The 24008-nt window shown below is 49.7% G+C and overlaps 1 protein-coding gene and 1 pseudogene across 4 annotated transcripts in view; one reads left to right on the forward strand and one right to left on the reverse strand.

Moving 5' to 3' along the window:
- The window catches only part of HSPA12A (heat shock protein family A (Hsp70) member 12A), a 184664-nt gene that overhangs the window by 61034 nt on the left and 99622 nt on the right, over positions 1-24008 (reverse strand). Inside the window, exon 1 of one of the 4 annotated variants that reach the window (XM_034931574.4) lies at positions 10125-10311. The exons of the other annotated variants lie outside the window; for them this stretch is intronic. Coding sequence (XP_034787465.1) covers positions 10125-10164 — 40 coding nt within the window. The 5' untranslated portion in view covers positions 10165-10311. Of the gene's footprint in view, positions 1-10124; positions 10312-24008 lie in introns of those variants that run through there. 4 annotated transcript variants of the gene reach the window in all.
- On the forward strand, positions 17709-18991 carry LOC129393246 (large ribosomal subunit protein uL18-like; annotated as a pseudogene).

Consider the following 24008-nt stretch of genomic DNA (forward strand, 5'->3'; position numbering starts at 1 on the left):
CAGTGAGCCAAGATCACCCTACTGCACTCCAGCCTGGGTGACAAAGTGAGACTCCGTCTCAAAAAAAACAAAGAAAGAAAGAAAGAGACAGAGGGAAAGAAAACTGCCATATTCCCAACACTTTCCCCTCCTAGACCTAGCAGCAGGTTTAAGTTCCAGGAACCAGCCCCGGATCCTCACTGTAAAGTTACCTTTTTGGCTTCCTCTAGGCCAGAGAAGTTTTACTTACCTGCAACCAAAATCCCTAATCAAAACCCTTTCAAAACAGACATTCTGCCAAGAGCCAAGGCACAAAAAGATGGGCAACCACCACTGTCAAGTGAGGGAACACACAAGAGACTAGAAAAGAAAAGCTGGGCCTGCGGCTCCACCATTGCAGAGTGTTTTAATCACAGCAATTTGACTTGGCACTTCATTCCTTTGAGTTAAGCATTCTTCAAATACTTTTTTAAAATGTAACTCCTGCTGGAGGGACAAGTCATGAATTTGTTAATGGCAAAGAGGTTTGGATCCTTGTGCCGTCTCTGAGTGACCGGGAGTGGCTGGCGGGACTGCTGGAGGATTCTGTAGCCACTGCGGAGTTCAGCTGGAAAGCATGCAGAGGGAGTCGGCAGACCTGGATTCTGAGCCTGGCTTTGCCTAGTGTCCTGGGGCAGTCTCTTCCCCTCCCTGACCTCAGTTTCCCCATCTGTAAAATAAGAGGGTGGGCCCAGTCCAGACATTAGACAACCTGGTCCCATCTAGCTGTGGATGTATCCATGAGCTCTGTTTTCTAACTGCTGGCCCAGGGAAACCACCACCCAAACTGATAACCATCATCCCTTCAAATGGGTCCAGCAGCCATGTGGACTGACTACAAGCAGTTGTTTTCTGAAACTTTCATCTGTCCTTTGGGCACAGACTCCTGCCTGATGGTTGTGCTGTAAACAGTTTCTTATCCCAGCCAGCGGAGATGGTCACTAAGGGACAATGACTAAAGGAAAGAAAAGGAAGTAAGTGGCCACAGGACTTCAGCCTTCAGCCCAAGGAAACATGGGAGACAAGCAAAGAGAGGCCAGCCTGAGGCCTCAGAGGCAGCAGGCTGGAGCCCGAATACCTACAGCTTCCCTGTACCAAACAGAACCAGCCGCCTGGGTACAGGAACCACTGTTCCTCATCACAGAGAAACCAATAAGACCACGAGGTCTGATTTACAAAACATAGGAAGCCCCAAGGGACATCATTTAATTGTCAGTTTACAGGAAGCAAAGGGCACTGGCGTAATCCATTTCCCTCTGAGATCTTGGGTGCTAAGTGGGTCGATGAAACAGGAGCTCCATCCTACAGAACTTACTCCTGGAGTCTCTGTTTTCTGACATTAAAATTCTGAACATAACTGACAAAACTACCCACTAAGTATGCAAACATCTGGGAAGCAAAGCAGTCTCAAAATTTCAAATGACTGAATAGGAAGTGACTGTAGGCTCTTCCTATCGGCTGTTATTTGAGGCTCCACCCCATATCAGAGCAAATATTTTTTAAATGAACACTTATCCCACATCAAATATAAATACACTCAGTCCTCAACTTAGGATGACTCAACTTATGATATTTTCAACGTTTTTATGGGTTTATAGGGACGTAACCCTATTGTAAGTCAAGGAGCATCTGTTCAAGCACTTCCACTGTAATGCAGCATATTTTCCTACAAATCTTCACATTCTACAAACCCATACACTAAAAATAACAGGATTCATGAGGAAAACAAGGTCGGTGTACATCACTCCACACCTGTGGAACCTTGCTACTGGAACCTTTCCAAAAACAGTAACGGGGCACTCACTTCTTAGGGGGCCATTCTCATCAAAATGCAAAACCCAACAGGGCACAGTGGTTCACACCTATAATCCCAGAGCTTTGGGAAACCAAGACAGGCAGATCACACCTGTAATCCCAGAGCTTTGGGAAACCAAGACAGGCAGATCACTAAGACAGGCAGTTCGAGACCAGCCTGGCCAACATGGTGAAACTCTGCCTCTACTAAAAATACAAAAATTAGCTCGGCATGGTGGCACACACCTGTAGTCCCAGCTACTCGGGAAGCTGAGGCACAAGAATCGCTTGAACCCAGGTGGTGGAGGCTGCAGTGAGCCGAGATCACACCACTATACTCCAGCTTGGGCAATAGAGCGAGACTCTGTCTAAAAAAAAAAAAAAAAAAAAAAGCAAAACCCATCCAGGGTGTCACCCATACACCCATACCCATCATTTTCTTATAGGGACAATGTCTTTGCAGCTCCTTCATCTGCCCTCTCAGCTGCCAACAGAGCTTAAGGGAATGGGGAATGGAACAATACTAAAACAGCCCTGACTTACACTAAAGGTAGTTGGATCTACAGATTTTCAGCTTTTTTTTTTTTTTTTTTTTTTTGCTTTTTTCATATATTAGCCTTTAATCATGAAAAAACTGCATTCTGGGCTGAGCGCGGTGGCTCAGGCCTGTAATCCCAGCACTTTGGGAGGCCAAGGAGGGCAGATCACGAGGTCAGGAGATCAAGACCATCCTAGCTAACACGGTGAAACCCCACCTCTACTAAAAATACAAAAATTAGCCAGGCGTGATGGTGGGCGAGTGTAGTCCCAGCTACTCGGGAGGCTGAGGCAGGAGACTGGCATGAACCCGGGAGGCGGAGCTTGCAGTGAGCCGAGATCGAGCCACTGCACTCCAGCCTGAGCGACAGAGCGAGACTCCGTCTCGAAAAGAAAAAAAAGAAAAAAGTTCATCCTGATCTATCAAAGTGCAAACATACTGGGAAAAATTGAGAATGTGCCAACACAACTTTTCTGAATACCAACATCATTCTTCATTTATCACTTATAGAAACACATGTTCTAGCACAACAAACAAATAATTGTAAGTGTCAGACAATCATTGGGCACTTGCAGAACGTCTTAAGAAGTGAGATCTAACCTACAAGTTGCTTTAAAGCATAATATAGTTTTCTAAAGTTTGTAGTTTTAACATTTTTGCGAAGCCAACTCTGTTAGATTAAAAATAGCCACACATTCTTTGCAGGTCCTCTCACTAAGAGGTGAAGGCAATTTCTCCATCCCTCTATCTGAGCTGGCTTCAAGACTTGCTGTGACCACCAGGAATACAGCAGACGTGATTTTATTGGACTTCCCAGGAAGGCCTCAAGAGGCCTTGCAGCTTCCCGTCTCATCCTCTTGCTGTCCTGAGGCCACCACATAAAGAAGCCTGAGCTTGCCTCTTAGAGGATAAAAGACCATGTGGAGAACGAAGCCCAGCCGACAGCCAGCACCAACCCCCAGACCTGTGAGCGAGGTCATCTTGGACTACCCAGACTAGTTGAGCCATCAGAGTGTTGCAGTCACATAAGTGACCACAGGGAAGACCACCAAAACAACCACCCAACAGAGACCTGCCCAGAGAATCATAAGCACATAAAATGACTATTGTTGCCAGGCACGGTGGCTCACGCCTGTAATCTCAGCACTTTGGGAGGCTGAGGCAGGAGGGTTGCTTGAGCCCAGGAGTTTGAGACCAGCCTGGGCAACATAGTGAGACCTTGTCCCTATTTAAAAAAAAAAAAAAAAGCCAGGCATGGAGATGTGCACCTTTAGTCCCAGCTACCCACAAAGCTGAGGTGGGAGGATCGTTTCAGCCCAGGAAGCAGAGGTTACATAAGCCAAGATCACGCCACTGCTCTCCAGCCTGGGTCACAGAGGAAGACCTTGTCTTAAAATAAAATTTTTTAAAAAGACTATTGTTTTAACCCATTAAACTTTGGGGTGGTTTGCTACATAGTAAAAGCAAATATAATGTGACATTTTATAGACATTTCAATAACTTGTTTAATGCAGTGATTGTTTTCCCTGCTTGGGAGCCAATAAACCTTTTTATTCAGATCTCAATGAGTCATGGGCCCCTCAGAAGGGGCCAAATCAGCCCTAAAAGTAACAGTGTCTCTAAGGACCCTACTGAGATTGAATAGAAGTCAAGGGTTGATCCACAATCCAAACTCCAGGGAGAGCAACCCGCAGCAGGTGCACGAGGAACCTGACCTAATGTACAACACGGAGGAGGAGTCATTTCCAAACTTCAGACAGCTCCTGAGGGACACAGAAGACTCTCCAACACCCCAAACCTAGGCAAGACTCCAATCTTTCTGGCTCGATAATAGCCCCCTGGTACCGATGAATATGTTATCTCCTATGGGAAAAGGGAGTCAGCAGATGTGATTAAATTAAGGATCTTGAGATGGGGAAATGATTACACAAGTAGGCCTAATAAGAGGTCCTCATACAAGTGTCCTTAGAAAGGGAATGGGAGGAGGAGGGGCAGAGTCAGAGAAGGGATGTGGCAATGAAAGCAGGGGCTGGAGTGATGGGCTTGGAAGATGGAGGAAGGGGCCACGAGCCAAGGAATGCAGGTCACCTCGAGAAGTTTGAAAAGGCAATGAAATGGATTCTCCCCTAGAGCCTCCAGAAGGAATACAGTTCTGCCAACACCTAGGTTTTAGCCCAGGGAGACCCATTTTGGACTTATTCCTGACTTCCAGAAATGTAAGATAATAAATTTGTATGGTTTTCAGCCATTAAATTTGTGGTAAGTTTTACAACAGCAATAGGAAACAAATGTACTGGATAATTCCTCCTGCCTACAAGAATGTAACTTGGGACATTTATTCATAATAACAATAACAGCCAATAATAATTGCTCATATTAATTCAATGTCTACTTCATGCCCGGCTCTACTCTGAGTGCTTTTCATATAAAAACTCATTTAATTCTCACAAAGACCATATGAAGAAGAGACTGTTATAATCCATACTTTACAGATGAGAAAAACTGAGGCTTTATGGGGTTAAGTAACTTGCCAGGGTCACAGAGCAGGTCAATGTCACAGCACAGATTTGAACCCAGGTGGTCTGGCCCCAGATCTCACATTTAACCACTACGCTTCCCAAATCAACCTAACAATGATAATAAAATGACTGGAAGTTACTGAGAGCCCTCTATGTACCAGGCTCATACCTAAGCTCATTACAAATACTCTCATTTCATTCTCACAGCACCCCAGTAGAGCAGAGATTATTAATCGTCCTTGTCTACAGCAGAAAAAACAGATGCAGCAATGTTAAACCCAGATGTTACAAGCATCTGAGACCAAAGCCCAGGTTTAACTGTACACCCTACTGCCTCCCTCATTCGTCTTGAGGTCCAGATGGCTGAGAAGACAAACATAAGGAGCGCAACCACATAATTCACCTTCCAAACTGAGATACTTAGAAGGTGAAAGATATCATTATTACTAATTTCACTAGGAAAAGAGGCATAAACTAGAACTATTCCAGCAAACCAGGACATATGGCCACCCTAAAAATAAGGGGACTAAAATCAAGGCACAAACTCTGCAGCTCAGGATTGCCCAGAAGGGGTGCCATGGAGCAGCTGCCAGGCCCGCAGGACATCTGCGGCTGCCAGGTCACGGTCAAGGCTGGAAGAAGAGGGGTGGTCCTGGCAGAGCTCAGAGCAGCATCTGCAAAGCTGCAGTCTGGGAGTCATTTGCAATGACAGGAACGCAGCAAGGATCAGCAGGGCCCGCTTCAGTGGGGCGGGTTTCAATTCTGAGCACTGCCTGTGCTTCCTTGGTCGTCTCCTCGCTGGCCCTGCTCACTCCTGGGGATGCCCAGGCCTGGGGGCGCCCGCAGTGGCAGGCGCTCACTCATTCCCTGCCACACGCTGCTCATTCATTAAAAGCCCCTGATTCCTCCCCGCTGTTCTAATTATGCACAGCAGTAATAAAGATGCTTTCTCCCTTACCAAAGAGGCCTATTTATATGAAAAGAGAGCATTTCGCCCCCACAAGATTGAGTCGTCACTCCAGGCCTTATTGGAATCAAAGCAGCTTCTCTTCTGAGATTGTCCAAGCCTTGCCTGACTCCCCTCCAGCTTGGCCCACTCCTGAGCATCCACATTTCCAGGAGCGCCACTGTGGAGTGGGCAAGATGTAGACGCCATTGCCCTCTGCTGTGTTCCCTCATGTCTTGCTGACTGACACTCAACAAAAAGTAAGACATTTATTGAACACCTACTAGTGTCCTTAGTAAAAAAAAAAAAGGTAATGAAAGACATAGTCCATGCCTTTCTCGGAAGAAAGGGCATTGAGAGAAACAGCACAAGATTTTAGGCTCCATGGCTGACTCATATTCCAACTCCAGCATTCACTGGTTGGGCAAGTTAGCAAGTTTTTCAAAGCCCTCAATTGCCTTATCAGCAAAATGGGGTAATAATAATACCAGCCTCACAGGGTTGCTGGAGGAGTCAATGAGATACAGGCATACAAAGCTGGCATATCGTAGGGCCTCAACAAACACTAGTTGGAATTATCAACCATTAAGTACCGAAGGCTTTGGGACCACACAGGCAGATCTCATCCCGATGGATGAGCCCAGGAAGGCTTCCTGGGAGGTGATACCTTAACTGAGTTTTGAAGGATGAGTAGGAGCTTGCTAAACAAAGAGAGGATGTCCCAAGCAGGGAGAACTGCATGTGTCCAGGGCCAAAGGCGATCACAAGGCTCTGGGAAACACAAGACACTGTGTAGGGACATACACAGAAGGCATGTGGGGACCACCAAGGCGGCAGACAAGTTGCAGCAGCAGGTGTTGACACGGAAGTGGATCCCACAGCCAGAACCCTAACCTGCAATGCCCAGAGCATCACCCTGACCTTTGCTTACTTCCTTTAGGGGCTATAACCAGCGCCCTGTCACTACCATCTACAGCTTGGTGGCTGAAGGAAGTAGGGCAGCCACTCTCTATTAGCTGCAGGCCTACTCAACACAAGTCCCTGAGGGCCTATGACATGCCAGGCACATGCCAGGAGAGGCTGTTCAGCTTGACCACTTGGGGCCTGCATCCCATGGCCTAGGTCCTTACCTAGGCCCCCTTCCAGCTGTGCGCTGCTAGGACTGTCAGCTTTTTCCTCTGTGAAATGGGGATAACAGGGCGTCCTTCATAGTCATTCATTCAACAACAAACGTGGTCAGGGCTAAATGAGATAACTCAATATTCCCAGGTTTCAGCATACACTAAGTCCTCAATAAAAGTCAACGTTTAAAATGTTTATTTTTATTAAGATGAACCTCCAGGATGGCATCTCCAAAGCCCAATGCCAGGCCTCGAGAGATACCCTCAACCCAGGCGAAACTGCCTGCCCACCATCCCTCTCCTCAAGCCCCTGCCCTGGAAAAAATGACTTGGTTTCCACTCCTCATGTCTAGCCCTGACTTGGTCACCATAGGAGCCATCCCTGTCCGAACCACTCTGTCCACCCCCAATTCATCTCACCCTTCTAGGGCTCCATGTGTCAACCCACTCAGGTCATGCAGGAGGGGGCAGGACTGAAGGTCATCTCAAATTTTGCTGTCCAACACCCAGACCCTCAAGTGTGGCCCTTCAGATTTTGTAAATTAAGTAATTTAAACATCTTATTAAGAAAATTTGCAAACATACACAAAGTAAGCAGAATAGTAATGAACCGCCGCTCCCCATCACCCAACTACCACATTTTGCCATTCTTGTTTCATTGGCACGCACCTCTGCCCACTCCCCACCCCACCCCAACTGCACTTGTTGGAGAAGATTTCATGGCCAGCCTTTCTGACACCAACCCCCAACACCACCTACCCACCAGCAAACCCCTCCCCAACCCAGGACTGCCACTGCTCACAAATTCCAACAGTGTGATATTTGTGGCACCCATTCTTTTGTACCAAAAACTTCTGGAAATCCTTCCCAGGAAGCACAACCATTTTTATGTCCTTAATAGAGTGGTAACCACTGCACACATGCATAAGGGCTGTATGCACAGGTTGGTGCCCTGGAATCAGATGGCCTGGGTCCCAAACAACACTTCCCAGATGTGTGACCTTGGATAGGTCACTCAACCTGTTTTCGGATTTCCCACCCAGGAAGGGGAGAATGCTGGTAACAGGTTTGTTGTGAGCCTTTAAAACAATAAAATAATGCACGCTCTTTTCCCAGCAATGAGGAAACCTTAGAAATAAGTGTAGGGGCCAGGGGCAAGCCGACTCTGCTCCTATGCAATACTATTCACATCCTCCATTTTACAGATAAAGGGAGAGGTGCCCAGAGGCACAGCGAGCTGCCAGGGACAGCCCGCTCTTCAGGTTGGTCTCTGTCCTAAGTCCATGCACCTGGAATTCTCACTGGCCACCTTGAGCTGGAGATGACTGGAAGTGAAGAAACAAATACTCCAGAACAAACGCAGAAGAGCGGTGGCAGGTGGCTCGGCATACCAGGTATGGGTGTCCCCATCCTGGACAGGATTTCTCCCAGCACCGTGTGTGTGTGTGTGTGTGTGTGTGTGTGTGTGTGCGTGTGTGTGTTAGGATAGGGGTGCTGAATTTGATTTACAAGACAAAACAGTGTTGGGAAGGGTGTGGGGAGTGGGTACACATTCCTGCCCACTTCTGATTTGACAAATCCTATGCCCAACCTTGCATTTGGTATCATCACCCACCCTATCCCAGCATGAGAGGCAAGAAACTGGCTCAGTAATTCTCAGGCTTTAGCAATTCAACGCCCCTACTTATCGTCCTAAAAAAATTTTTATTTTCTGACTTAAAGGAAAAAAGTAAAAAAAAAAAAAAAGAGTCAATCCAGTTGCTGAGTGATGTTCAGACAAAGACAGCTGCCAGTCCATTGCCTGCGTTCGCCAGCTGAGGAAGAGTACAGGCGGGGACTGGGTGTGTGTTTGGGGACGGCCTGGGCTCTCCGCTGCCTCTCCCTGGAGTGAGCCCTGTCAGGATCCCCCACCCCCCACCCTGCACTCCCCCACCACTGCAGTGCCGCGTGGGGAGGCACCTCCCTGATCCGCAGGAACAATGGGCTGGGGTGGGGGCAGGTGCGGCTTGGAGTGCAGCAGAGGGTGGGGGCCGCAGGCCCGACAGCAAGACAGGGAACCCAGCGCAGATGGTGGCTGTGCTGCCACTGGACTCAGTTTCTCCAGCTTTTGGGGCCCCGCAGAGCCAAGCGCTCGTTTCGTGGCTGAATCTCCCTTGCGTCCCGGCATTTTAATTTCATCCTCGCAGGCGGCTTGCCTGTCGCTCCCGGGAAAGCTGCCTGGGCCGCGCTCCTCTCCCCGGCGGCCGCTCCCGCCGAGGCCCTGCAGGTCAGGGACGCGCGGCGCCTCCATGCGCCCAACTTTCCCCACTTGGGACCCACAGGAAGACTGGAATCCTGGCCAGCCGGGCCCTCCGTGGGAGAAGCCTTGATTTACAGCCCTGGGCTCCGAAACCTGCTCCTCCTCTTCCCGCAACCCCCTTCCCCGTCCTCTCCGGCTCCCCCACCCTTCGGAGCCCTAATCACGCTCCCCAAAGAAAGCGGCCCTAGCACATCTGCAAAATACGAGCGTCTGTCCTCCGCACTGGGTGCCTCCCCCTGCCCCCAGCAAGGAAGGGACCATCGAACCCCCGCCGCTTCACCCTTCCCCAGCCCAGTGAGTCCCTGGGGATGGGCGGGGAGGTGGGTGAGAAGCCCTTCGGCCGCAGCTGCAGCCCCCACTCCTGGCTCGAGCGTCCGGCCGGGGTGGGATGGGGCGAGGGAACAGGTCCAAATCTCTGATATCCCCCAGGCTCCCACTCCTGCCTCGCTGAGTCACGAAAATTAGCCGCTGGGGCCACCCGGCCACCCGGCGGCGGGCCCTTTACCCAGCCAGCGCCGGCCTCCGCAGCCCATCGCGCGGGGGCTGCACACGCGGGGCGGTCCTCACCCGCACGCGCGACCAGCCCCGCAGGAGGCGCCACCCGAGGCAGGGACCAACCAGGCGCCTCAGCGGGGGCTGCAGTCCCCGCCGCGGAGTCCGCACCCTGGCGGGGCGCAGAACATGTGACCCGCGGGCCGTCTCCGGTCCACCGGCCCCCGGCCCCCGGCCCCGCTGCTGCTGACCCCGGCCCCGCCCGCCAGAACTGGATGCAGCGCGGGCGTCCCCACTTTTCCACGGCGCGCGAGGGGGTGCGGGGCGCGGGGCCAAGCGCGCCTCCTCCCTCCCTGCCCCGCCAGCCGCGGCCGCAGGACCCGCAGCCTGCGCTCACCTCGGGGCCCGTCGCTGCCGCCGGCCTCCTTGTCCGCCATGGTCGCGCAGCCCCAGACCGCGAGGGGAGCCTCCGGCGCAGCACCCGTGCCCGTGCGGGTCTCTGTCCGCGTCCGCGGCGGCGCTCGGGCCGGGTCTGAGCCGCCCGGCAGCGGGAGCGCTGCTCTGACGCGGCCGCCGCCGCAGCCACGGCTCCTCCCCGGGCCCCGCCCCGGCCCGCCCGTCGCCCCGCCCCTCCGAGCTCGGGCCGGCCGGGAAAGGTCGGGGAAGGCGGGCGCGCGGAACTGCCCGGCTCCGGAGCTGCGCTCCCCGCCCGCCCAGAACGGCCCGCCGAGGCCCGGCCTCTCCTCTCCCGGCTTCGGGACCGAGCGGTCGCCCGGCAGTCGACCGCGGCGGGGGTAGTGGCGCGCCCGGGGCTGCGCTGCGGGAGCGGATTTCAGGCCCTCGGGGCCCCGCGGCGCGTCCGCTCTTTGGAAGTCACCGAATGGCCAGGCCTGGAGCCCTTCAGCAAGCCCAGCGCGCCCGGCGCTCTCCCGAGGACGCCTGCGCCAGTCCCCACCAGCTTCTGTCTGTCCCCCAGGGTCCCAGGGGAGCGGCCCCGGGCTGGCGCAAAGGCGGGCTGGGTGGACCCCGGCGCGGGCAGGACCCAGGCCGCAGACCAAGGACCTGCGCGGGGGCCGAGCCCGGGGCACCGCCTCCAGGCCGCCTGCGGGACTCCATGGCAACTCCGGACCCAGGGAGGTGCTTGCCCCGGAGGCTGAGTCGCGCCTTCCATATATGGGATCCAGCTGGGCCCTCCTTAGAAGTCTGAGAATAACGATATTAATAATGCAAGGCTTCAGTTGTGAATGATTCATACTCCCTGTCCCCAGCTCCTCCACACACACGCGCCGCTGGCACCTGTTTGGGCCTGGCCAGGCACCCCCTGGGTTCGCGGTGTCACCACCCTGTCTTGGCAAACGAGGGCAGTAATAGGAATCCAAGGAGCACCGTCACTGGGTCCTTTCCGGGTGCCTGGCACTGTGCTACCTGCCTGGTGCTTTACCTCTATCTCCTTTCCTCCCCATAACTAACATTTTGCAGATAAGGAAACTGAGGATCGGCAGGGTTACAATATCACACCCAGCAGGTGAGTCGCGGAGCTGGGATTCCCACCCAGCTGTAACCACCAGCATCCCTCACTTCCAGAGATGGGTGGCATTTCCCAAAGATCACCTAGGGGAGGCTTCATCGTACAACCCCGTTATGGATGACGGAATGTGCAGAGAGCTGCTGCGAGAGCCTGGAGACCAGAAGGTGATGGTAGAGTGACAAGTTCAAAACACAAAACTTGTCTTCTGTCTGCCTGCATTAAAAATCCCAAATGGACAGTTCCTGGCTGTGCATGAAACCACAGTCAAGTTATTTAACCTATCTGAGCCTCAATATTCTCATCGGCGAAATGGGTATAACAGGAGAACCCACTTCATAAAACTGAAGATTAGACGAGACTATGCATGTAACATGCTTAGCTTGGGATCTAGCACATGGTAAAAATCATTAAGTCACTGATGGCCCCCGAGGGCCCTCCCTGCCTGCCTGCCTGCGACAGCCTGCCCACAGCTCCCCCGCCCTCCTGTCTCACCCCTTCAGTCCATGCTTTGTGATCTGGTCTGTCCCCACCCTACTCCAGCTCCAGCTACAGCCGCTCTGATTCTTCAATCCCTCTCACCCACCCCTGCTTCTCTTATGCTGGTATTTCAAAGACATGAAAATGTGCTTGATGCCTGGATCACCCGTCCTCTCATCTCACCACCACCAGCAACCTAAGAACTTCTCCTTCTCAGCATGGACTGCCCAACTCCAGGAAGGCTCCCCTGCATACCCATGCTGGCCAGGGGGCCCCTCCTCAGTGTCCTCAAGGCACTCGTTCCTCCCCATCAGACCAGGGCATCAGGACATTGGCCTTGACAGCCGGTCAGAAGCAGCAGAAACCCATAGCCCCTGCACATCTGCCTCCTGCTGTGGAAGGGCCTTGGGCGCCACGTGCCCTCATGGGACTCCCAGCCACAGTGACATGAGGGTGCATGAGAAGGATGGGAGGTGACATGCAGGCCCCAGTGCTGGGGGCAGAGAGCAGAACATTTTTGATTTGCAGGGGAGCATGAAAGGCAGCGCACACTCTGCCTGGGATTTGCCCTCGCGGCCTTCATGCTCATCACGCTAATTACAACGCGCCCTGCTGAGCACACCATCCGGCCCGCCAGCGAGGGGCTGTTGTGGTCTCACCTAGTTCTCACGGTGGCCCTTGCGGTTTTGCAGGAGAGGAAAGGGAAGCATTCAAAGGCTGAGGCACCTGTTCAGGCATCCTCTGGCCATCAGCAGCAAGGCTGGGGTTCAAGGCTCAACACGCCACATCAAGGAAGGGTTCCCACCTTCCTCCCTGGAGTCTTCTTCCCCAATAGCAGCCAGAGTGAGAGCATGTCATTCTCCTGCTACCAGGTCCTACACAAATTGGCCTCCTGATGCCTCAGTGACCTCAGCTCCTTCCACTCTCCCATTCCCCCCAAAGCCCAAACACACACAGGCCCCACCTGGGGGGTCACTCCCCCGGACACATCCTTCAACAGAATCAATCACGTGGCTTGCTCCTCCCAGAACACTCTATCTAAAACTGCTGCCTCGCCCCCACTGGGAAGTAAGTCCCAGGAGAGCAAGATAGTGGACTGTGTTGCCAGTTCTGCATCTCTGTGTCTAGAACAGCGCCTGGTACATGGCAGGCACTTAATAAATCCTTGATGCTTGACTGGCTGAATCAGTGAGTGAAGCGGGAACACAGCCCAGCACACAGACGTTCTGCTGACCCCCAGGGCTCATGCCTTTCCACAGCCCCAGCTGTCTCAGGGCACGCCCAGACTCCTGGGAGGTTGCTCTGTACCAAGTTTCCTCAAGCTCCCCTCCAAAGACTCCTCCTCACAGTGCTCTCTGTGGGTACACTGCAGCACCCTCTATACCATCTCTTCTCCACCCTCCACACCCTCCACAGGCTGTAGACTGTGGTAGCTGGTGGAGAGAATGTTACACATCTCGGTTGGATACTCAAGTCCTAAAAAGTGGCCCAGCCCAGAGCCAAGTGACCACCTTCTAGTTCCCTTCCTGCTGGTCACTCCAGCTTCAAGGGCCTGCCCTCAGGTCCCCAAAGAGCCAGTGCCTCCACCGGAAGCCGATTCTCCTCTAGTTTTGCCAGATAACCAACCCTGTCTCTTCCTACAGGCCTCAGCTTGGATGGCACTTCCTCCAGGACACCACCTAGCCCTCCAAGATCACATGAGGCCCCTCCTCTCTCCTCTGTGCCCAACCCCCCATCACTCCTATCTTAGCACCTATCACAACAACTCCAAGGTCAGTAGTATTGTTAACCCCATTGTACAGATGACCAAACTGAGATACAGAAAGGTCACTGAGCTCAGAAGCTGCAGTGCTGAGACTAGACCTCTGAGACCAGAACTCAGGTCTCTCCAGCTTCAGGTCACCCACCTCCCTCTCTAGCTGCCAGCTCTCCAAATTGGGACCAGCCATGTCCACATTTAGAGCCCCCAGACCCTAGGATGGTGCCTGGCGCAGAGAGCAAAACATTGATGGAAAACAGCCTCCTCAGCTTCAGGCCTTTCTCATCCTCTCCGGGATCCCATTCACCCACAGCCCCACACACGCTTCCCTGCCAATAGATTTCCCTCTCTGCTCTTCAGCCCCCAAACAAACCCCCACCACATCCATTCATGCAAATAGAAGTCAGAGTCCAGAGGCAGGCCCAGCTAACTGCACCAGACAGCCAGGGCACTCTGTCACCTGCTATAACTACCAACTGTGGAAAGGGCTGGACATGATGCACAGCATGGGTAGGGGAGGCAGCTGAGTCCTCTGGCCCCCAGCTCAGAAGAAACTGAGGATAATTGTTGATGGACCAGATGCTAAGGGCAGTGAGCCCTGGGGGATGCATCAGGACCAAGAATGAGAAAAGTACAACAGGAGGAAGCAGAGAGCATGGGGTCAGCTGCACCAGGGCTCAAGTGGGCTCAGCTGCTCCCTGCCCACCTCAGGGGACCTGGGACATACCTCTCTGGGTCTGTTTCCTCACCTGTCAAAAGGGCCCAGTAATGATAGGTATCATAATTATAAGAGATCATATATGTAAAACATTCCATTTAGAGTCAGCCTATATATGCCACTGTTAATATGCTTATTTAATTTATATATTTGAACACAAAAATGCCATTTCCTTGTATATTATAAATTACAGAATGGATCCAGGCAAGATTTTCTTGGCTGATAAAGACACACAGAAGATATGAGTAGCTTTTTCCATTTTAATTTTTCTTTTATGTTTTTGTTAAGCTTAAGAAACACTGATATGAGTTCATATCTGAACTTTGACATAGGACACTGCCCGTCAAAGCTGCTTTGGACTTTAGGATATGCCAGCGGAACGTTGTCCATGAACTGAATATCATAAAAGAGACTAATTCATAACGGGACCAAGATTCAGATTTGCTAAAGCAACATAAAAACTTGCAGAGAAAACCTGGGCAAATGTCAGCCGCCTTGACCTCCAACTGTCAGTGCATTTTAAAAAGCCAGCCTTACAGCTGAATCATGGTGGCCAGTGTATACATCCTCCCCACCTCACTGGTCTTCCAGTCCATCTGGTGTGAATCGGTCTCTCCATTAACATTCCAAAACAACCTTCACATGTACAATGTGAGCTGCTGAGCCACTCTTTCAGGCAAAAATTCAAGGGCCAGAGGAAATTATTGCTCCAAATATCACCATCACTCAGGACTGCAATGTAAACTTCTCAAGGCATTTCAAGAAATGCCTTCTCAGGTAATGGAAGGTTATCCAAATATTTTTCGTAAGTATTTCAAATAGCAATGGCTCGTCTATGGTTAGTCTCGCAGCCGCATTCTCAGAACTGCTCAAACCCTGGCCCCGCAAAGCTGCCGGTTCATTAATAAGACGGGACATTCCGGAAGCCACATCTCAAGGAGGACAATGCAAACTGAGACAAAGGTTCAGAGAAGAGAAACTGGCATGATCACGTGACCAGGAGAGTTTTCACAAGGGCTGCAACTCACCAGACACTATGAGAGCCAAGGGTTTCATGTTATGGAGAAAAACAACTTTCCTCTTCTCCAGCCCACAGCCCAGTGCCTGGCCTGCAGTAGGTACTCAGTAAATGTTTGTGGATGGAATGAATAAATGGTCCAGTAAATAAATAATGGAGGCTGGGCATGGTGGCTCATGCCTGTAATCGCAGCATTTGGGGAGGCCGAGACGGGTGGATCACTTGAGGTCAGGAGTTTGAGAGCAGCCTGGCCAACATGGTGAAACCCCGTCTCTACCAAAAATACAAAAATTAGCTGGGCATGGTGGTGCGCGCCTGTAATCTCAGCTACTTGGGAGGCTGAGGCAGGAGAATTGCTTGAACCTGGGAAGTGGAGGTTGTAGTAAGCCAAGTTTGCACCACTGCACTCCAGCCTGGGCAACGAGAGCAAAACTCCATCTCAAAAAAATAAAAAATAAATAAATAATAAAAATAAATAAATAATGAAGTGGAAACATGGGCTCAGAGATACTAAACCTCTTGTTCAAAGTCACACAATCAGTGACAGAGCTACGGTCAAACTCAGCCCCCTGACTCCCAGCCCAGCTTAACCCTTGACTCTTGTTGGCCTCTTCTGCAAAATACAAAGTGGAAGATAGCTTGTGCTAGCTGTGATTACTTGGTGATGACTCACTGGGGCATGTCTGCACAGTTGTGTTCTTCCTGGTAGCAAGCCCATGGTCACAGTATTTGCCTGGAGGAGAGGTGCAGGCAGCATACAGCTGAGGAGAAGGAGACCAATGACCTAGAATAAGGGTGTTATCTGAGCCAGAGGGCTGAGAGCTTCAACCGCAGTGTCCAAGAGCAATGCTTGCACAAGTCTCCAAAAACCCCAGAGTTAGGAATGCACACTAAGTCACCATCCTCATTGCTACTCTTCTCAGGGAAACCAGCACTTTTCTCAGTGACTTCTGCAAGAGTGAGCCCAAATATTGTCTATCTTTGGGTCACTGGATGTGTTAGTCCATTTTCACACTGCTGACAAAGACATGCCTGAGACTGGGAAGAAAAAGAGGTTTGATGGACTCACAGTTCCACATGGCTGGAGAGGCTTCACAATCATGGCAGACAGTAAAAAGAAGCAAGTCACATCTTACATGGATGGTGGCGGGCAAAGAGAGAGAACTTGTGCAAGGGAACTCCTCTTTATAAAACCATCAGATTTCATGAGACATATTCACTACACAACAACAGCATGGGAAAGACCTGCCCTCCTGATTCAATTACCTCCCACTGGGTCCCTCCCATGACATGTGGGAATTGTGGGAGCTATAATTCAAGATGAGATTTGGGCGGGGACACAGCCAAACCATATCACTGGGTTCCTGGTGGCAGCCCTGTGGGAGCTGGGACCAGTCACTTGTCCCTGGGCCTCAGTCTCCTCATCTGCAGAGCAGACCCAGCTCCTCTCCCTTCCTCACCCCCTGCTGTCTGCTTTCCTACCTTGTGTCATCCCACTGATTCACCTTGAAGGGCAGCTCCTGAGAAGGACCCTCCCCACCCAACCTATGGTTCCATATCATATTATGCCACCCCATTTCTCCACGGCACTTTTATAAGAGCCAAGGGTTTCACGTTATAGAGAAAAATGACTTTCCCCTTCTCCAGCCCATAGCCCAGTGCCGAATGACTTTAAATGGCTTTAAAGTCATTTTGCAAATCTGTTTATGGTGAGCCTTCCTCACTTGCTGGGCTCTTCCTACCAGCAGTGGTGAGAATGAACATTTATCAAGCACCTGCTATGTGCTGGGCATTGCTCTGGGAACCTCACATCCATTGCCCCATTTATCTTCATGACCGTGTAGATGAGAGAACTATATTGTTAATGTCCCCCATTTTACAGGTAAGGAAACTGAGGCCTGGAGATCAGGTACACAGCTGTTGTGACCTAAGAAGAAAGTGGCAGAGGAAGAATTTGCCCCACGGCATTCTGAGCTCAAGAACACGTATGTCTGTCATGCCTTCATCTGTGTGCGGCAATGTCCCCAGCTCCTAGCGCAGCACCTGGCACATGGCGGGGCCTCAAGAAATGTGTTGAATGAATGAACAAATTATCGAATTAGAAGACAGAATTACAGTTCACAAAGCACCCTCACATCTCTCCTCTCGCTTGAATCATGTAGCGGCACTGAGAGGGAAACATCACTATTCCCGAGTTTTTTAAGATGAGAAAACCAAAGGTCCAGTGAGACCCGGAGCAACCTTGCCAGGAGGTGGATTCTCCATGGGCTGCTTTAGGCTATTTTGTTTCTTTCAAATCTTGTGCTTTATTTAAAAGTTGTGGGCTCTATGTCTAGCAAAGGATGCAGGTCTCTGTTCTGCAGGACAGGGTTTGTTAAAGTTGTCAAGAATAAGGCCTGCTTTAAGAGATACAAAGTGAAATTTAGAAGACAAGAGGGTAAAATGGATTACTGTGCTTGGAAATGCTTGGCGATACAGGATAAAAATAAGTACAACATGCCCAAATACAGGATGATCGCTCACATAACTAACACAGAGAGTGTTTGTCACATTGCTTATGCCTGTATGGAAGGGGATAGGATAATTTGTGTACCTTATGCTCATGAGCTACCAAAACATGGTGTGAAGGTTGGCCTGACAAATTATGCTGCGGCACATTGTCCTGGCCTGCTGCTGGCCTGCAGGCTTCTCAGTAGGTCTGGCATGGGCAAGATCTATGAAGGCCAAGTGGAGGTGACTGGTGATGAATACAATGTAGAAAGCACTTATGGTCAGCCTGGTGCCTTCACCTGCTATTTGGATGCAGGCCTTGCCAAAACTACCTCTGGCAATAAAGTCTTGGGGGCCTTGAAGGGAGCGCAGATGGAGGCTTGTCTACCCCTCATGGTACCCAATGATTCCCTGGTTATGATTTTGAAAACAAGGAATTTAATGCAGAAGTGCATCGAAAGCACATCATCAGTCAGAATGTCGTGGATTATACGCATTTCCTAACAGAAGAAGATGAAGATGCTTACAAAAAACAATCCTCTCAATACATAAAAAACAGCATAACTCCAGCCATGGAGGAGGTGTAGAAGAGAGTAACGCTGCTATGCAACAGAATACAGTCTATGGGAAGAAACCCAAGAAAGAAGTTTAAATAAAGAGAGGGGCCAGGCTCCGTGGCTCATACCTGTAATCCCAGCACTCTGGGAGGCCAAGTGGGAGGATTGCTTGAGCCCAGGAGTTTGAGACCAGGCTGGGCAACATAGGGAGACCTCGTCTCTACAGAAACTAAAAATTAGCTAAGCGTGGTGGTGTGTGCCTGTCATCCCAGCTACCTGAGAGGCTGAGGTGGGAGGATCGCTTTAGCCTCGGAGGTCGAGGTTGCAGTGAGCTGAGATTGTACCACTGCACTCCAACATGAGTGACAGAGCAAGATGAAGAAAGAGGAAGGAAGAAGGACGAGGAGGAAGAGGAAGAACATGAAGAAGAAGAAGAAGAAGGAGAAGAAAAATGAGAGGAAGAGGAAGAGGAATAGGAAGAAGAAGGAGGAGGGGGAGGGAAAGGAGGAGAAGGAGATGAAAAGGAAGAGAGAAGGGAGAAGAAAGAAGAACTAGTAGTGGGTGACAGTGGAAAAACTGTCCCAAAATGTCCCTTGCTCAGAAGAAAGATCAGGTAGCTCAAAGGAAGGTGTGCTTCCTCAGAGTTCAGGATCAGGCTGCTGAGAGCTAAACCAAACAACAATTTTCCATGAGGATTTTTCAAATAAAGACAATGAACTTATGGATCAACCAGCAAAAAATAAATAAATAAGTAAAAATTAAAGTTGCATGTACATTTTGCATGTACATAATGCAATGCACATTTTGCATTATTGTGGAATGCATATACGTTGTGCATTCCACAATATATCTGTTTTCTCAACAAAACTAACATCTTAGATTTCCATTACTTGTTTCTAAAATGTTTTATTGTGAAAAATTTCAAGGATCCAGAAAAGCAGAGAGAATGCTATAAGGACCCCTCAGGTACCCATCACCCAAATTAATTTGTAAAAATCAACTCTAAGTAAAATTGCTTTCCCAGGAAAAACAATAACAGTTGCTATCATTTACACTTCATGTGTAAATATGCTGACACGGTTTGGATGTTTGTCCCCTCCAAATCTCATGTTGAAATGTGACTCCCAATGTTGGAGGTGGGACCTGGTGGGAGGTGTTTGGGTCATGGGGACAGGTCCCTCATAAATGGCTTAGCACCATCCCCTTGGTGATGAGTGAGTTCTCAGTTCACTGACTCCTCCTCTGCTCTCTCTTGCTCTTGATCCTACCATGTGTTGTGCCTGCTTCCCATTTGCCTTCACCATAATTGTAAGCTTCTTGAGCCTCACCAGAAGCCAAGCAGATGCCAATGCCTTGCTTTCTGTTCAGCCTGCAGCACCGTGAGCCATTTACACTTCTTTTCTTTATGAATCACCTAGTCTCAGCTATTTCTTTATAGCAACACAAAAATGGACCGACACGTATGCTCACTTAGTTTTCACAGTTCTCCCTCTAAGAAGTCCACACTTATGTTGGCCTCTATTTCAGATGGGGACATTGGGGGTGGTGAGGTCAAGTCACCTGCTGGAAGTCTTGGGGCTAGAAGGCGCAGAGCCAGGAGTCACCCAGAGCCGGTCTGCTTAACCACCAAGTAGCCCTGCCAAGAGCCTGGAGGTCAAGTAAGTGCTTTAAAACAATTCAAGGAAATGGGGCTATGCCCTCTTTCTTTGAAGTCTAAAGTTTGCATTAAAGTCACATGGTTTCTGAATTATCCCATGGCAAGTCAGCCAAGACACCTGGTCTTTCCTTCATCCTCCCCTCATTTATTCTCATTCAGCCTCTCCCTCACTTATTCATCCTATCCGTCAATCATTCTCTCCTTCCATCAGACATGTGCTGTCACATAAAATCTAACCAGACACAGGCCCAGCCCTCAAGTAGCACCCAGACCTTGTGAAAAAGAGAGAAACAAACACAACCAAAATTCAAGGCAGACTTCAACCAGTACCCTCATGTATGAAATTTACAAGAAAATTTCACCTATCTTCTGCTTCAGGGAGCAAAAGAGCAGGGGGCAGGGAGTGCAGTAGTTAAGGATGTGGGTTAGGGAGTTAGATTATACTTGCTCCATCCCCGCCTAGCTGTGTGGCCTTGAGTGACTCATCTACCCTCTCTGATTCACTTGTAAAAGAAGATTGACATGAACCCTTTTATACTAGGGCCATTGGAACATTTCCTTAGATAATGCTTAACCCAGTTTCTGCAACAAAGGAATCTCTCCATCAATGTTAGCCATCATAACTGGCCATTACCTATAGCCCACTCTCAGTAACGACTCCTGACCTGCCTGAGTGAGGCAGGAGCTTTGTAAGAGAATGTATGCATTTGCAAGCCAGCTAGGATATTTTCCTTAACAGAATTTTCTCAGAAAGTCTGTAAATCAAGAAAATAAATGACACAAAAAATAAAAGTCCTTAGCCTTCCCTACTCAGCTGGCCAAGGGATGTTGGCCACGTGTGGGAAGTACAATCTGGTGGTCAGCGGAGCAGGGACAAAGATGCCCTGTTGTTTCACGGCCTGGCGCTGGCATGCTGGTATGCTGGCACAAATTCCATGATCCTGCAGGGCAAACCCATGGCAGTGGGGCCAGGATGGCCAGGGCAAGGCCTGCGGGCTCAGACAGGCCTGTGTCCCATTCAGCCTCTCTCCAGGACATCCCTCTTCCTGGGTAAGGACCAAGAGGACCCCGAAAAGACATCTGGCACACTGAGCACTTCACTAGCTGCAGTTATCACTATGATCAGTGGTGAGATAACACCCAGCCTGGGCTCAGGATCCCTGGCTCCAAGACCAGGTTCTGTCTTTTGCTGTGTGGCTTTGCACAGGTCACCTAACCTCTCTGATGCCCAGTCTCCCCATCTGTAGAATGAGGACAAAAATCATACTTATTCTTCCTGCCTCATCCTGCCTGTCATAGACCTGGAGTGGAATCCCAACTTTGCCGCTTCTTAGTTTGTGATCTTAGTTACTGTAAGCCTTATTTCCCTCATCTGTGAATGGGAATAATTATGGCACCCACCTCCCAGAGCACAGATTCCATGATCCTGTAGGGCAAACCCCTGCAAAGAGTCTGAAAGTAAAGTAAGTGTTCTAAAAGAATTCAAGGAAATGGGTCTACGTCCTCTTTCTTTTGTGAAGAGTAAGTGAGGTGGTGCGTGTGGAGTGCTTGGTCTGGAGTCTGGCACGTGGTACCCACTCCAGGATAGAGAAAGGAGCTCCTCGGTAGAGAAGGGCTACATCACTACAAGTCTAATGATATGAACACTCACTTCACTCCAGTGCTTGCTCATTTTCTGCTGGGCACTAAGCCAAGCACTCAGCTACCTCATTTCACCTTCCCAAGAGAGCCAGCCTCATGCCAGGGCAGGAGCAGCCCTCGTAGGCAACACAGTAGAGACACAGGCCGGGCCTTCCTCTCCCCACCCTGGCAGGGGTCAGCTACGAGCAATTTAGTCACCACTGGCTACACAGCCAGGTAATGCCCTCAAACTGCTCCACCGAAGTCCTTCCCAGGCTGGCAATGTGGTGGGAGGGAGGAGAAGGAAGTGGGCTCTTCCCTAACCAGCCTGTACCTGGACAGTCTTCACTCATAACAGGGAAAACACACTGTCTTGACCCATCCCCCCTCAGCTCACTGCGAGGATGGAAAGTGCTAAGATCTGGATAAAGGTAAAAGGGCCAAATAAAAGAAAATTATGTATTTCATCCCCCAAAAGGTTTGTTATTTTCTACGTTTCCTATTTTGTCCAGTATCCTGATAAAGTTCTAAGTTTAGAGCAAAAGAAGAATTAAAGAAAAAAATCAAAATATTAAACTTTTTAAAAGTTAAGTTTCTGGTTTTTAGAAACTAAGAAAATTGGGGATAAGAAGAAAAATAGACACTGAGCAAATAGGTTGCATCAATGTGATCTAACAGGTGTGTAACGTGCATGTGAGCCTAAGTGTGTGCATGTAAATGCATCTGTATCTCTCAGAGTCCAAGAACTAAATACTCAAAAGTCACAAAGAAATATGCTCAAGAAGAAACATACAGATAAATAAAAATATGAACAGAATGACCGATCTTGTCAGTAATTTATTTCTGTGTGTATATGGTTAAACACTTATTAAACACAGGTAAGTTATAAAACAATAAAACAATAACATCTAATAATGAGATCACAGTAGAGTCTATACTTTCATACATACATGGATGGAGTCATCGTAAACTAAGGAGTTGCATACTTTGGGAAATCCTATGGTAACATTTAGAAAACACTGACCAGTTAGTCTTTCTCTTAGAAATTATGTCAAAAGAAAACAACTATATTTATCCATGTATTTTTTTTTTTGAAACGGAATCTCCCTCTGTCGCCCAGGCTGGAGTGCAGTGGCACGATCTTAGCTCCCTGCAGCCTTTGCCTCCCATGTTCAAGTGATTCTCACACCTCAGCCTCTAGAGAAGCTGGGATTACAGGCGCCTGCCACCATGCCCAGCTAATTTTTGTATATTTAGTAGAGATGAGGTTTCACCATGTTAGCCAGCTGGTCTCAAACTCCTAACCTCAAGTGATTCACTCATCTTGGCCTCCCAAAGTGCTGGGATTACAGGTGTGAGCCACTGCTCTTGGCCTATCCATGTATTTTTAAATGTTAATTCATGCGAGGAGTACAACTGAATAAAATTACAAACATAAATATGAAGGTGGTGGCTGGGCACAGTAGCTCACATCTGTAATCCCAGCACTTTGGGAGGCTGAGATGAGCAGATCGCTTGAAGCCAGGAGTTCAAGACCAGCCTGGCCAACATGGTGGAACTCCGTCTCTACTAAAAATACAAAAACTAGCCAGGCATGGTGCTGCACGCCTGTAGTTCCAGATACTCAGGAGGCTGAAGCACGAGAATCATTTAAACCCAGCAGGCGGAGGTTGCAGTGAGCCAAGATCATTCCACTGCACTCCAGCCTGGGTGAAAGACTGAGACTCTGTCTCAAAAAAAAAAAAAAAAAAAAAAAAAAGGTGGCGTAGTAACATGAGAAAATGTCACTTATTAAGCGGGGGGTTGGGAGGAGGCTAAGTGCAGTGGCTCACGTCTGTAATCCCAACACTTTGGGAGGCCAAGACAGGCGAATGGCCTGAGCCCAGGAATTCAGGACCAGCCTCGGCAACATGGCAAAACCCCATCTCTACCAAAAAAAACAAAACAAAACAAAACAAAAACAAAAATAAAGAGCCAAGTGTGGTGGGGCACACCTGTAGTCACATCTACTTGGGAGGCTGAAGTGGGAGGATCACCTGAGCCCGGGGAGGTTGAGGCCGCAGTGAGCTGTGATTGTTGCACTGCAGCCTGGGCAACAGAGCAAGACTCTGTCTCAAAAAAGAAAAGAAAACAAAATTTTACAAGCAGAAAAATCACCCATATATAATGATGATAACCACTAAAACTATGCCTGCATACGAACACCTCCTAGCCTGTAGAAAGATCAAACAGTTGTGCTAAGGTGGAGGGATAATGAGGGAGGCTTTGCCGTTTCCAGGTTTCCCTTAAGGCTTTATAATCTTTTTCTGTCTCCCTCTTTCTCTGAACTCTGTCCGGAGACTGATGCCTCTCACTTCCAGGGAAGGGTGGGGGGCTGTATCCTAACTCTACTGTCACTCTGGCTCTCGCCATTTGATTTGGCTCCTAAATTGTGTTACTCTTTCTCGAAAATGCAGC

Source organism: Pan paniscus, chromosome 8, assembly GCF_029289425.2.
Source record: "Pan paniscus chromosome 8, NHGRI_mPanPan1-v2.0_pri, whole genome shotgun sequence".
Lineage (NCBI taxonomy): Eukaryota > Metazoa > Chordata > Mammalia > Primates > Hominidae > Pan > Pan paniscus.